Here is a 13,669-nt window from a genome sequence, read left to right as displayed (position 1 = left end):
AAAAACAGCTGGCGAAAAGAATTGAAGCCGAACTGCTACGCAACATTTTTGTGAATGAGCTCTTAGAAAGTTTCCCGAGGATCCACTTTTATCGAAAAAATGCAGAATTGTCGAAGCAACCAGAAAGCCGCAGTTTGGTGTGGTCTGGTGGCATCATTGAACCGTACTTCTTCAAAGATTACGCGAATCCATGGTACAATGCTGGGGCAATGAACTGTCAAATCAATTATGGAATTCAAATTTTTTGAATGAAAAATTATTCAAATTTGTAAAAATTTTTTAAAAATACATATTATAATTAACTCCGATTGGCGTCGTATAGGAAGACATATACAAATCTACTTATTTTTGAAAAAAAAAAATATTTAAAAATTGTTGTCATATCAATGTTCTCGAGCGTTGATGCATTTACCTATATTGTTCTAACATGCGCGAATCGTAACGTAACTGTGAGCGCTGCCTGCACAGGACCTCAAAAATTCCGAAAATATTGTAATTTGGGGCCTATACCCAAACATTCACCCATATATAACTATTTTCAATACCATACTTCCTAGGAATAATATTAGTGCTTGTCCTAGTTGTTGCTATCCCTATCTTTTCCTCCCTCTCTCTCTCTGAATGTGGGCTCTTTCGTGATTTCAAAAAATCGACAAAGAATTTTACAATAATTGCGAATATTTTTACTTTACTCGCAAAGGGAGGTTTGCCTAGCAAGCCTATAGATAATAATTGGATCTATGCCTGAGAAACATGTTAGAGTTTATATTTCCTAACTGCAGGAATATAAAAGTTTTTACTACCATAACCGATTTTCCCTTTATGATATCGGAGAAAATTGCAAAGCTAGCAGATTGTTGCAGGTTCTGGAACAGACCAATAGTGTTATATGGTCTCGACCTTGCTCATCGTCTAATGGTCTGTACTAGTTAGGACCACTCTTATCCCATTTTGAAGGATTAAGAACTTTGCATCCACTCCAAGTACTATCTTAGGACACTTAGAAACTGAATAATATGTCTACCAGTCTACCTGGCCGACAATCTCGAGAAAAAGAAGCTGTTCTATTCTTTCACATAAAATTGAAACTTATCGGCGATTTAACATTTTCATTACTCGGCAAATCAGATGATTGGGAACCCCCTCGAATTAATTCATCAGCTATTTGATACCCTTACAGTTAGTAAACTGCACCTCGCATTGGCAAGAAAAGTTATAGTTTATTGCAAAATTCTTTTACATTTTATTCAAACTTTTTCATGATCCGGTTTGTGAACCATAAAAGCGGACCCGACACCGATTTTCTTGTTTCTTTCTACGTACGCTGTAAAATAATTAGGTTATTTAAATAAAAGTTAACACAATTTGTTTTACACCACTTTTGTTTATTTTACGGTACGACGGTAACCCTGACATGTGCTAAATCTCAATATTTCTCGCTCTCTCACAACACCAACACAGCCAAGAGTAATGTAAAGAAACCTCACTTTCTTCGACTACTTGCTGCTGCCATTGGCGTTGTTTTTTGTTGTTATTGTGGTGATCTACAAGCAAACCAAAGGAGGTTAGCAACAGTCTGCAATTTTTGTTTGTTTTTGAAGTCTACCAATGTTTCGGTTTTGTTTTTTTTTTTGCTCAGCGGATACGCCGACTTGAATTTTGTTTCTCTTTCGTGTTATTGAGATACCCTTTTTTGATTAACACTTTTGATTCCTTGTTGTAGGTTGTTTTTCTTTGATTTGTTTTTGTCGTTTTGATTTTTGCAAGCAAATACGTGGCTTTTTTGGAAAACGGAACGATATATTTGCCAGCACGAAACTCTCAACACTTTCATAATTACAAATACATTAAAGACTTGCTCATTATTAATAACAAACCACGAAAAAAACGTTCACACTTAAGTTTGTTTTTATTTTGCAAAATGTTTTTAGTTTTTGTTTTGTTTCTGACTTTATTTTGATTTCACTGTCTGTTATAGTATTTCTGCAATTTGTTAAGACTTTCTTTATAGCTTACATTTGTATGATTTACCGCCGTCTAGCAAATTTCATACAGCGCACTTCACAGCAAAGCGTTTTGAACACGTCCGTCAACGAATCGTAACGTCTGGATCTTTTGTTTGGCACAATTAAGTTACACAAAAAGTGCAAAAGTGAAAAACTAACACAATTGTCACTAAAGAATGAGGGTTGTGCACACCGTTGCCACAATTTGAACTGCCAACTTCCAATGCTGGTGACTATATCAATCACTATCGACTACGACGACGACAACAGCGAACGTTGATCACACACAGAACAAGCCAAACAAACAGCCAGTCAGGCAACCACTCTTCACAACATTTCCACAAAACTAAATGTTTAATAACACTACATACAGCACAACGATCGATTCGTAGAGTTGTTTTAATTTTAATCTTCTGGCTCTCTCGCACAACATAAGGCCAGGGTGTTGCCAGATTTGTACAATTGAAAAAATTAACATAATTATGAAGTAAATACAACGGTGAACGAGTAATACAGTGATTGTGTTGAAGCAAATCATTTAAATCATACCATGATATTTTTTTAGGAATAAAGTTATAAAAAAGGGTGGGATAAAAAAATTGCAACAAAGTCAAACGCCATAATTTTTACATTTTTTCTTTTAATTTTATTAAATGAAAGCAAAAAATTTCGGAAATAGTATCAAATTTTAGAATAAGTTTTGATTTGTTCGAAGTAGTCACCTTTGGCACGAATTGTGTAACCATTCTTGGGTGGCGCGTGCTGAGTGCGATGGTGCTGAGTCCTGCTGGAATGTGCAAGGTCTGCGGCCAAAATGTTTGCGAGCCCAAGGCTTTAATATACCCACCAAAATATTTTCGGGATAATATTCGGCATTTATTCTGATGCCACGATCGATTAATACGAACGGAGAGCGACCATCGGCTGTTTGGGCAGCCCACGCAATCGCCATGGAATAAATGTTTTTTTAATTATTATAGAACACTAAATTCTACATCAGTACCGAACATTTTAAAGTCATACCTTGTTTAGTTTTCTAATTACACAGTGTCAAAGTTAAGAAATATTTCTTTTTTCGCAAGAAGAAGGAAAAAAAATATTCTTGAATTTTTGAAGTGTTTTTTTTTCTCATCAAAAGCGATCATTTTAAAATTGAAACATCGAATACAGGTTGTTATCAGTGTTTTTGAGTAAAAAAGTTTTAAAAATAATGATGTCAAAATATTTTAAAAATCAATTCAAAATATTACCATATTTTCGCCATATCTGAAAAGTATATGGAGTTTACAAAAAAATAATATCGAGAAGGTCTTAAAATTTTAATTTTGTATTTTAGTATGGAATGTCATCTTTCATAATCAACAAAAAACTCGTGCCGTTTTTTGCCTTTTTTGATTAATTTAAAAAATGGTGAAAATAGTCAACTGATTCTGCGGTGAATGTACTTTGATCTTGTTCTCTGTTTTATTTTTTTTTTTTTTTTTATTTTTTCTCTTTATTAAATAAGTTTCTCCTGCGTTTTTATCCTGTTATTAACTGGAATTCTTAACTATATATAAAAATATTCCAGTCTCTTTAAAAAGTCAGTGGTGAGGTTACTTGCCTCACCCTCAATTTTGACTGATGATCCAATTTAAGACAATGAGAGAGATTTAAGGGAGGATGATTTTTCTATTTCAGATCGGAATGCTTGATTGCCAGCCAATTTTGTATACATATTTTTTTATAATTATTTCTTTCTCATAAAAATATGTAATCTTTTTGTCTTCAGATTTTAGAAGGGTTTACAAAGGATAAATTATTTTTCTGGCTTTACTAAAATTTTGGTTTTTTATAGGCAATTTTTGTAATTTTTCCTTCCATCCATTGGGAATCAAAATACCAAATAATAAGTTTGTAAAAAACTCTGAAACTCTCAAAATATCTAATATTAAGAAATGCCATTATATATTTTGCAGGGAGAAATTTCCAAAATACCTAAAATTTGGAAATGACGTCATATATGGTCAATACTAATAGTGGATTTATCTTCACAAAATTTAAAAGGAAGTGAGTTTGTCCGCTCCGAACTCAAAATGTCAAGATAATCATGATTGGGTTTGAAATTGTGGCCGAAACCTTCAAAATCCAAAAATCCGGAAGTAACGCTATATGGCGGCCTCGCCGAAACGTGGACCGTTATGTCCCATTTTTAATGCCAAACATATTAGAGGCAATATGAATGTCTGAGCAAAATTTTAGAGCGATAGAATGCTTCCCTGAATTAATCTCCGTTTTGGGCATCTCATCCCACTGTGCGTCGGGCTACGCTACCAGTATCACGGTAATGAGACACAAAAGATTTATTCACATTTAAATGCTGGGGTGCTCTAACGATAGCCAGTTGTGGTTTTCCAGCCAAATATAAAGAAATCACACTATCACGCTTGAATTCCATCAAGAATAACTTTTTTCTAGAAAATTCTTATCAAAATGCTTTTATACGCTTGTAAATAATATAATGAGCTGTCACTGGAATAATTTTAACAGCTGTCGGACGAGTGGCTTAGAAATGACAGCAGTCTGAGGTTGGTTGCAGTTTTTTCATCTCACCCTGCATATGTTTTCCTTTTTAGACTTCAATTACATTGACGTTATGATACCTGATGGAGACGTCTGGGTTGGTGACGAACAGCCTCTGGACGTTCCCGCCATTTATACAGGCGACTCCAAGATGGAAAAAGGCACAGGTCCTTGTCGTACTCTGCCCTTGATCCCTGCAATCAGAAAGTAAACCGAAATGGTAAGTGTACTCTGTAATAGCATTACTGGGCCAGTGACTGACTATATATTGACAAACAAGCGGGAATTGAAGCTGTCAAATGCCATTAAATCGAAAACCATTGTTCATTACAAAAAAAGGATCCTTGAAACACATGGATTCATTATACTTGGTTGGATTCCAGGACATAGCAAGTACTGGGGAATGAAGTGGCATATGCATTAACTCGAGACGGATCCCAGTCGAATAATGAAACCGTTAAACCACCAATAAGCTAGGCACTGACGTAGCAAATAGTGTGCTTAGTAACAATTTCGGGGAGGCCCAATATGAGCAAACTAAATTTTTCATGCAAAACGTTCACAAAAAAATTAAATGTTGACCATTTAGTCCCCGGCCCGGAAACATTTTCAAACTAAGTGATTAGCACACTTATTGTCTTAGTTTTATGCCGATCAACAACATACAAACTTTGTTGTGTCTTAAATAAATATTTCGACAATTTACAAACGGAGTGACCAACTTAATATACCCTCCATACCATACCATCAAAGTATGGGTATAAGAACTCAAGATTTGTAATTAAAAAAAGAAAAGCATATATTTAAAAATTTGTGAAATCTAGGTACACAATGATTAAAAATAAACTTAGAATTATTAAATAATAAAAATTGATATAATTAAAAAAAAATTATCTATAGTGCTAAAAATTCAAATATATTAATATCTAGGCAACTCTGAATAACGGGGTGGCGTTGACCAAAAGGCACTGGATCTTCGTTTTAAATAACGAGCATGGATGTTGGGAAACATAATTCTTAGGTCAGGCGTCATAGGCTCGACTGAGAAAAAGGAATCAACATAATCCGTTGGGGTGTACTCCTGTTTCAAAACATATGGTTCACGTGCGCGAGCTAAAAGTAACAAAGTATAGTTTAAATATTATTGCGGTTAAGAAACAGATCGACATTCAATATAAATGTTTTCTGATGCAGTATCGTTACAGAAATAGTATGAATGTTCTTTAATGGAGAGAGTTTTCATATTCTAGATGATTATACATATATTATTAGTAACATGATTTGATATTAATAACAAATATTTTAATGATGAATAACCCTCTTACTGTTGTATTTTGTAAAAGAATTTTGATTTAAAGATTTTCTATCAGCCAAGCATTATTCCATGAGGATATCGCTTTTAACGATGCACAATATTTTCTAAAATAATTCGACACATACCTAAACTCCAGGACGGTGGTGGCGGTCTCTGTGTAGGCAATGTTATTTCATCGTCGGATTCTTCTTCATCGGTGGGGTCATCTTCATGTAACATTTCAAATGTATACTGTGGTTCTGGTTTCAACTCTGGTGGCGGTAACTGCTCTTTTTCCATATCATTTTTGGTTTTACATCGCTGACGAGTGCGTGACGCCACAGGCGAAGGTTTACATTCCATCACATTGAATGCTGGATTCTTATTTATCTTTTTGTCGGCCAACACCGCAGACTCCACCTTCATTTTCATCTTCGACTTTATTACTGTTGCCATTTTTCTGAAAATGTATAAAATATTTGAATTTAGGAACGTATTCTTTATGTTTGTACTTTATCGACAAAATGTCCTTTCTGCTATTCCTTTCCCAGTTTCGAATTCATAAACAAAATGATTATTTTTTTGTATTTTCGGCGCTATAAAGCTAGTGATGCGTGACAACTGGTTATCAAATACTTTTGGTAGCAATATTGCTGAACTACGTTACGTTGTTCAGTAATGCTATTTTGAGAGCAAAGTTGAATAATGTCATGTTCAGACTGTAGATGACTCGAAGTCGTTCATTGTCAATTTTAAATATAGAACTGCAAGAATACAATTAATAACGTTATCCGATTTTCCCTTTATGATAAGCAAATAAGATTGCCAAAGTAGCATTTGCAGGTTCTGGAACAGAGCATTTGCGAGCAAACAGCAAGTAAATGCATTTATCAAAAGAAAAAAAATATTGCTCTATTGCAAGACCTGCAAGTGTACTAGGTTTGCAAAAAATAGGTTATACATTTTGGTATCTGGTATCTTCCCCAAAAATGATCAATATTTTGAATAACCACAAAGCTTATAAAATATGAAATGGGAGTCCGATTGTCCAAAATATTTGAATTACCATGACGCTTATAAAAGGGGAATGAACACCCGTTTCTTAAATTTATATATTTTTCAAAATTATACTCTTGACAACATCTCATTGTTGACAATTTTTATTCATAAGTCTATTGTATATACAGGGTGGATTAAAAAAATGCAACAAAGTCAAAGGCCATAATTTTTACATTTTTTTATTTATTTATTTTTTTTTTTTTTGAATGAAAGCAAAAAATGTCGGAAATAGTATCAAATTTTAGAATAAGTTTAGATTTGTTCGAATTAATCACCTTTGGCACGAATTGTGGCCTTTAAACGGCTATTCAAACCTTCACACGCTGCCCGAATGTTGCTTTGCAGTATTTTAGCTCATTTCCGGCGAAGCGCTTGCTTGAGGTGATCAACACTTTGGTATTTTTTAGTGCCAACCTTACTTTCCAAAATACTCCAGACACAATAGTCCAACGGATTGGTATCCGGAAATTTTAGTGGCCATTGTACGCTGGAAATTAACCGGGGAACCTCATGTTGTAACCATTCTTGGGTGGCGCGAGCTGTGGGCGATGGTGCTGAATACTGTTAGCATTTATTCTGACGCCACGGTCGATTAATACGAGCGGAGAGCGACCATCGGCTGTTATGGCGTCACACACCATCACCATGGCCCGCGCTTGAGTTGTGGTGGCCAACCGAAGGAGCACATTTTCAGCTGACTTCTTTGGCAAGTAAACACGATTATTTTGTTTGTTTTTGGAATTTCAATGGCTTTACCCCGAGCTCATATTTTATTATTTGCCGAATGGAACATTCCGATATGTTCAGCTCACGAGCCATTTTTCGGCCACTGCGACGCGGGTTTGGATCAAGTCGTCATTTCTGCTGATGTTGCTGTTTTCTTCCGTCCACTTCTTTGACGTCGGGCACAGCTACCAGTATCATGGTAACGAGCGACGTTACGAGATATAAAATATTTATTCACATTAAAATGCTGGAGTGCTCTAACGATAGCCACATGTGGTTTTCCAGCCAAATATGAAGAAATCACGCTTGAATTCCATCCCGAATATCTTTTTCTGGAAAATGCTCACCAAAATTCTCTTGTACGCTTGTAAACAATATAATGTGCTGTAACTGGAATAATTTAACAGTTGTCGAACGAGTAGCTTAGAAATGAGAGCAGTCTGAAGTTGGTTGCAGTTTTTTCTTCTTTAGCTTCTTTAATACTTTTGGACCAACTCCATATTTAAAAACAATTGAAATAAATCGTAGAACACAAGGAAAAACAGAATATTAATTTTCTCTTAAATATTGTCTTTCGGGAAACATGTGTTAGCACACGGTTTTGAGCATGGTAGAGGAATACAGGTAGTAGCATCGACACAGCTGCTGCGGCAATGAACTGTCAAACCGAATTTGGAATTGAAAATATTGAATGACCACCGATTTGTGTCGTATAAGAAAACGTTTAAAAATATACTTATTTTTGATAAAGCATTTAAAAAAAATTGACATAAAAATGTTCCCAAGCATCTACCTATATTCTTCTACCTTGGTTTTGGGCAGTGCTGATATAAAGGGTGATTTTTTTGAGGTTAGGATTTTCATGCATTAGTATTTGACAGATCACGTGGGATTTCAGACATGGTGTCAAAGAGAAAGATGCTCAGTATGCTTTGACATTTCATCATGAATAGAATTTTCGTGAATTTTCGTCGAATTTTCAGTGAATGGACCCTAGAAAAGTTTGCAGAAAATCCGCTTTTTATCGACAAATTTTGTTCAGCGATGAGGCTCATTTCTGGTTGAATGGCTACGTAAATAAGCAAAATTGCCGCATTTGGAGTTAAGAGCAACCAGAAGCCGTTCAAGAACTGCCCATGCATTCCGAAAAATGCACTGTTTGGTGTGGTTTGTACGCTGGTGGAATCATTGGACCGTATTTTTTCAAAGATGCTGTTGGACGCAACGTTACGGTGAATGGCGATCGCTATCGTTCGATGCTAACAAACTTTTTGTTGCCAAAAATGGAAGAACTGAACTTGGTTGACATGTGGTTTCAACAAGATGGCGCTACATGCCACACAGCTCGCGATTCTATGGCCATTTTGAGGGAGAACTTCGGAGAACAATTCATCTCAAGAAATGGACCGGTAAGTTGTCCACCAAGATCATGCGATTTGACGCCTTTAGACTATTTTTTGTGGGGCTACGTCAAGTCTAAAGTCTACAGAAATAAGCCAGCAACTATTCCAGCTTTGGAAGACAACATTTCCGAAGAAATTCGGGCTATTCCGGCCGAAATGCTCGAAAAAGTTGCCCAAAATTGGACTTTCCGAATGGACCACCTAAGACGCAGCCGCGGTCAACATTTAAATGAAATTATCTTCAAAAAGTAAATGTCATGGACCAATCTAACGTTTCAAATAAAGAACCGATGAGATTTTGCAAATTTTATGCGTTTTTTTAAAAAAAAAAAAAAGTTATCAAGCTCTTAACAAATCACTCTTTATGTAACTTACTTGCAGTATTTGCTACATTTGATTAGTCTTCCTATTTAAGTATGATATCAATGGAAACAGCCCTTTGGAACATGGTACGAATATATGTTACCATTCTAGTATCATAATAAAAAGAAGAAGAAGACTCAAGCAAAATACACTTGTCGATTAATCGATACCATATGTGGAGCTGTCAACTGTGTGGAGTGAATTTTTGTGTTGATAATTTTACATAACCGCAACTTCCACACGAGCAATATAACTTTTCATTATTGAATAAAAACGTTTGAATAATTACAAAATGATTGCCTCCCGTTTTGTGTTAAGACAATTGACATGCAATGCAACTCGCCGCATGTTCTCCGCCGAAGCTGCTGCAGCAGCCACCGAAGGAGCAAAGAATCTTACACCACCACCACCAGAAGGTGTTGCCAAGCCGGTTAATCCAAAACTCGAGAGTATTGCCAATAGTATAGCTGGACTTAACCTTTTGGAAGTCTCCGAACTCAGTGCTTTGTTGAAGAGTAAATTGAACCTGCCCGAAACTTCATTCGTTCCACAAATGGCCATGGGCCCTGCCAGACCAGCTGCCGCTGCTGAGGAAGAAGAAGAGGCAGCCCCCAAGAAAGTACAAACTTCCTTCAAAGTGAAACTTGTGAAATTCGATGAAAAACAAAAGGTTGCACTAATCAAGGAAGTCAAGAATCTTTTGGAGGGCATGAATTTGGTACAAGCCAAGAAATTCGTTGAAAGTGCTCCAACAGTTGTTAAAGACGACATACCCAAAGACGAAGCCGAAAAACTTAAGGAAGCTTTAACCAAGGCTGGCGCTGTTGTTGAAATTGAATAAATAAAATAGAATAATACAATTGAAATTATTTCTATTGTTAATTTTGGGTTAATATTTTAAGTTAGTATACCTACATCGTATGCACTGCATCTATGAATTGAATTGTTTTCACAAGACGTTATAGTCTATAAACGAAATAAATCGAAACCAACAGATTATGGAAAACTTTAGTGTGTTAATAAATAATTAACTAGCTGTCTCTTTTAAAAAGGACGGAGAGTTTCAATCTTGACTGAATTCGTATACTCTGCATACCCTACGTAACGATGTACATTTGTTAGTAACTCGACTCTATAGGTCCATATTTAAGTTCCTAGAAACCACTCCGTTTGTAAAATTCTGAAGAGTCCATTGTTTATTGTGTACCTATATTCCCAAATAAAATAGGTTTTAGCACACAAAGTTGCATTAATTTTTGAAGTAAATCTGTCAAAATACATAAAAGTTTCATCTGACTTGATTTTTAATCCTTCCCGATACCATATTCCGTTTTTAACTCATCGAAATATCGGGTATAATCTGCATCTTGAATATTAAATCCCGAATTCCGGCCTGATTGAATTTAACGCTATTTAATTGTTTCATTTCTCAACGTCTACGCTTTGTTTCCAATATGTTTTTTTTTTTGTTTTCTAGTATTTGGATATGGTATCCTGAAATTTGGAATTGATATATGATGTATTGAATGGTATTGATATATTTTCCAACAGGAAGGAACAGTTTTTCATTATTCCCTCCACCATAGAATGGAGGGTATATAAAGATTGTTATTCCGTTTGTAACACCTACATTTTAGACCCCAAAAAGTATAAATATATTCTTGATCAGCATAAAATTCGATGTCGAATTAGCGATGTGATCCGTCGTCACTCTAGCTTCCGAACGAAATGAAGTAGATTGATTAAATTTTACTCAAATGTATATTATGTCTGCAGGCCTTTTGGTATTGGAAGTGGGCCATGTAGGTTTACGTTTTGGTATAGCCCCCATATTACGGTACTCCCAATATGATTTTAGCGACGTTACTCACCGGAATAGTTTCAAATTTGGTATTTGAAGTTCATAATGGATACTACAGCCTAAGACAATTGTCTGTGCAGGTCCACGTCTTCGTAGAGCCCCCATTTAACGGTATCTCCCGATATTCGGTATTTTAATGATTTTATGGACATTTTTCGCCAGAATTGTTTCAAGTTTGGTATTTGAAGTTCGTAATGGATGCTACAGCTTTATACAGAAAATTGTCTGTGCAGGTCCAGTCTTCGTATAGCCCCCCATTTAACGGTACCTTCCGATATTCTGTATTTTGATGATTTAAGCTACATTATTCACCGTTTTTTTTTAGTTTCGCATTTGAATATTGTGACGGATTGTGACGAAAGTTACCTATGCATTTCAATGTCGTTCGGTATTTTTAAGATTTTAATAGTATTCTTAAATGATTTCATTGTTATCAAGAATTGCCAAAATTCGTTTCAAATGGTGGAGTGTATTCAAAGTTCGGCCCGGCCCAGCTTTTTTATTTGTTTTTATTTCAATTTTATAAAAAATCTCTTTAAGAAAGAATTCTCAGACAGGTGCTAAGCAAGAACATCATTCTTAACATGCTACAATGAAGACAATTGGTATGTTCCCAAACTGCAAGAATGTAAAAGTTTGTATTTGTTTTTCGCCAACTTTCTCAGACAAAGTTCCTGAGTCGAATGAGCAACTCCCAGTAAAAATTGGTATGTTCCAGAACTGCAAGAATCATGGTAGAAGAATACAGATAGTCGAACTGTCAAACCAATTTTGGAATTGATATTTTTGAATAAAAAATTATTCGAATTTGTAAAAAATTTAAAAAAAAACGCGTTTCATAAAAACTTCCGTTTGTTATCGTATGGCAAAACAAATACAAATCTACTTGTTTAAAAAAACATTTAAGAAATTTTGACATATCAGTGTTCTCAAGCACTGATGCATCTTACTACGATAGCGGATTTTCCCTTTATGATATCGAAAAAATAGCAGATTCTGAATCGGAGCAAATGTATATAAATTTAAATTTTTTTCGCAAACGAACACACCTATTGCTAGTTTTTCTATTTGCAACACTACTGATCTGTAGTTGCCTCGCATATCCATCACAAACATTTGCGCATTTAGAATTTTGGTAAAAAATCAGTATAACTTTGCGTTCGCATCTTGCATTTTTCTTAAATTTAGTTTTGATCACAATGTGATATGTAAGAAATTACTCTATAAAATATTACTCTCAAAAAATATATATTTTTAATGCAGATATTCATATCAACAAAACATTTCAAGGCGAAAATATTCACATAGTACCACGATAAATTTATTATAAACTGCAAATAATTCCGACTCCCAATCCAATTTTCCCTCAAAACATTTCACAATTTGGCATCCCTACAATAAAGTGGCCCCTTTTGATGCGTCATCTTGCTTCTCTCCATCCATCCCAACAACCAACAACAACGAGAACAAAAAGAAAAGCAAAGTAATATAAATAGACGAATGCTTGAAAACAAACCATTTTTTTTATTATTTATTTCAGACTTACAATACACAAGAGTTTTAGGTTATAAATATTTATTTTTCATTTTTGTTGTTTTAAATTCCTTGGGTCTTGGGAAAAGCCGGTTGATTGATAATGCAAATTAGGCTAGCTACCGCCACAGCACAACAGAGTGAGATCCTCTTAGTGACCACGACCCCACCCAGATAGTATAAAACATATAGTATAGCTTTTAGCGATTTATGTTCATTTATGCGGTGTTGTGAATATTCAAACGGAAAATATCATGAGCACAGAAGAAGGTGCCACCCAAGGGCTTGAGCACAAAGGTCTGGCAGTAGGCATGTGGAGGGTCTTCGTCGCACTGCAAACGACCCAGGACATTGATTAGAACGCCACCATCGAACATGGGCTGTGAATCCACGGTCGTAATCACTCTGGTAATCTTTTGAAACGAAAGGCTTGTAATTTTTTCCATGATTTTTGTTGCTCCCTGCATTTGAAGTCCTTCGAAGGTCATAAATGAGTCAGTAGCACTGTAGAAATTGGCCACATTTGGTCGCTGCAATGGATCGTCGAACATGGCGTAATATTGTTGGACAAATCCTTTGCCAATATCATCGTACAGGGGATTTAAAGCCATTATACAAAAGTTAGATTTGTATATTTATGGATGGATATATAAAAAACGTATAAAATTTCAGCACTTGTTTCCGGGGGAACGAAATGATGCTGCCTTTTGCAAAAAATAAAACTAAAAATTCCGACAGACACGTTTTGCGAGATTCACTTTCTGCGAAATTGTTGTTGTCAATAGGCAAAATTACAACCCTGTACAGCCATCCAGTGGCGGCGAATTGCAGTTACAGTCGTGTGGATGTTGTTTATATTAGA

The 13,669-nt window shown here is 35.4% G+C and overlaps 4 protein-coding genes and 1 long non-coding RNA gene across 6 annotated transcripts in view; 2 read left to right on the top strand and 3 right to left on the bottom strand.

Moving 5' to 3' along the window:
* The window catches only part of LOC101893073 (1-aminocyclopropane-1-carboxylate oxidase), a 51,966-nt gene extending 49,597 nt beyond the window's left edge, over window positions 1-2,369 (bottom strand). The window contains exon 1 of the mRNA XM_005180992.4: window positions 2,017-2,369. The gene's annotated coding sequence lies outside the window, so the exon portion shown is untranslated. The remainder of the gene's footprint in view (window positions 1-2,016) is intronic.
* A 1,601-nt stretch (window positions 2,370-3,970) lies between these two features.
* LOC109612108 (uncharacterized) lies at window positions 3,971-5,253 on the top strand. Its single transcript, XR_002194327.2, has 3 exons — window positions 3,971-4,329; window positions 4,622-4,788; window positions 4,849-5,253. It is a non-coding gene; the product is annotated as an uncharacterized LOC109612108 (long non-coding RNA).
* An 89-nt stretch (window positions 5,254-5,342) lies between these two features.
* On the bottom strand, window positions 5,343-6,453 carry LOC101894028 (uncharacterized). 2 transcript variants are annotated; one of them, XM_059124534.1, is made up of 3 exons: window positions 6,381-6,453; window positions 6,009-6,323; window positions 5,343-5,681 (listed from the first exon to the last, which is right to left on the bottom strand). In XM_059124534.1, the coding sequence occupies exons 2-3, from the start codon at window positions 6,316-6,318 to the stop codon at window positions 5,488-5,490; spliced, it is 504 nt and encodes a 167-aa protein (XP_058980517.1). In that variant the 5' UTR covers window positions 6,319-6,323; window positions 6,381-6,453; the 3' UTR covers window positions 5,343-5,487. The 2 variants fall into 2 exon arrangements, with proteins under 2 accessions (XP_058980517.1, XP_058980553.1); XM_059124570.1 differs by having other exon boundaries at window positions 6,009-6,322; window positions 6,384-6,428.
* A 3,111-nt stretch (window positions 6,454-9,564) lies between these two features.
* On the top strand, window positions 9,565-10,419 carry LOC101893355 (large ribosomal subunit protein bL12m). Its single transcript, XM_005180994.4, has one exon. It carries the CDS (start codon window positions 9,706-9,708, stop codon window positions 10,252-10,254), a length of 549 nt encoding a protein of 182 aa, XP_005181051.1. The 5' UTR covers window positions 9,565-9,705; the 3' UTR covers window positions 10,255-10,419.
* A 2,344-nt stretch (window positions 10,420-12,763) lies between these two features.
* LOC101893524 (probable nuclear transport factor 2) lies at window positions 12,764-13,642 on the bottom strand. The gene has a single exon (XM_005180995.4). The coding sequence runs from the start codon at window positions 13,416-13,418 to the stop codon at window positions 13,026-13,028; it is 393 nt and encodes a 130-aa protein (XP_005181052.1). The 5' UTR covers window positions 13,419-13,642; the 3' UTR covers window positions 12,764-13,025.
* Between the last annotated feature and the right edge of the window lie 27 nt (window positions 13,643-13,669).

The sequence above is a fragment of the Musca domestica genome, unplaced genomic scaffold, assembly GCF_030504385.1.
Source record: "Musca domestica strain aabys unplaced genomic scaffold, Musca_domestica.polishedcontigs.V.1.1 1, whole genome shotgun sequence".
Taxonomy (NCBI): Eukaryota; Metazoa; Arthropoda; class Insecta; order Diptera; family Muscidae; genus Musca; species Musca domestica.
This window is presented reverse-complemented; position numbering and strand designations above follow the sequence as displayed.

Coding starts and splice junctions, on each gene's coding strand:
- LOC101894028 (XM_059124534.1), bottom strand. CDS start 6,318: ATGGCAACAGTAATAAAGTCGAAGATGAAAATGAAGGTGGAGTCTGCG. Junction 5,682..6,008: donor ACCACCGTCCTGGAGTTTAG/GTATGTGTCGAA, acceptor TGTTACTTTTAG/CTCGCGCACGTGAACCATAT.
- LOC101893355 (XM_005180994.4), top strand. CDS start 9,706: ATGATTGCCTCCCGTTTTGTGTTAAGACAATTGACATGCAATGCAACT.
- LOC101893524 (XM_005180995.4), bottom strand. CDS start 13,418: ATGGCTTTAAATCCCCTGTACGATGATATTGGCAAAGGATTTGTCCAA.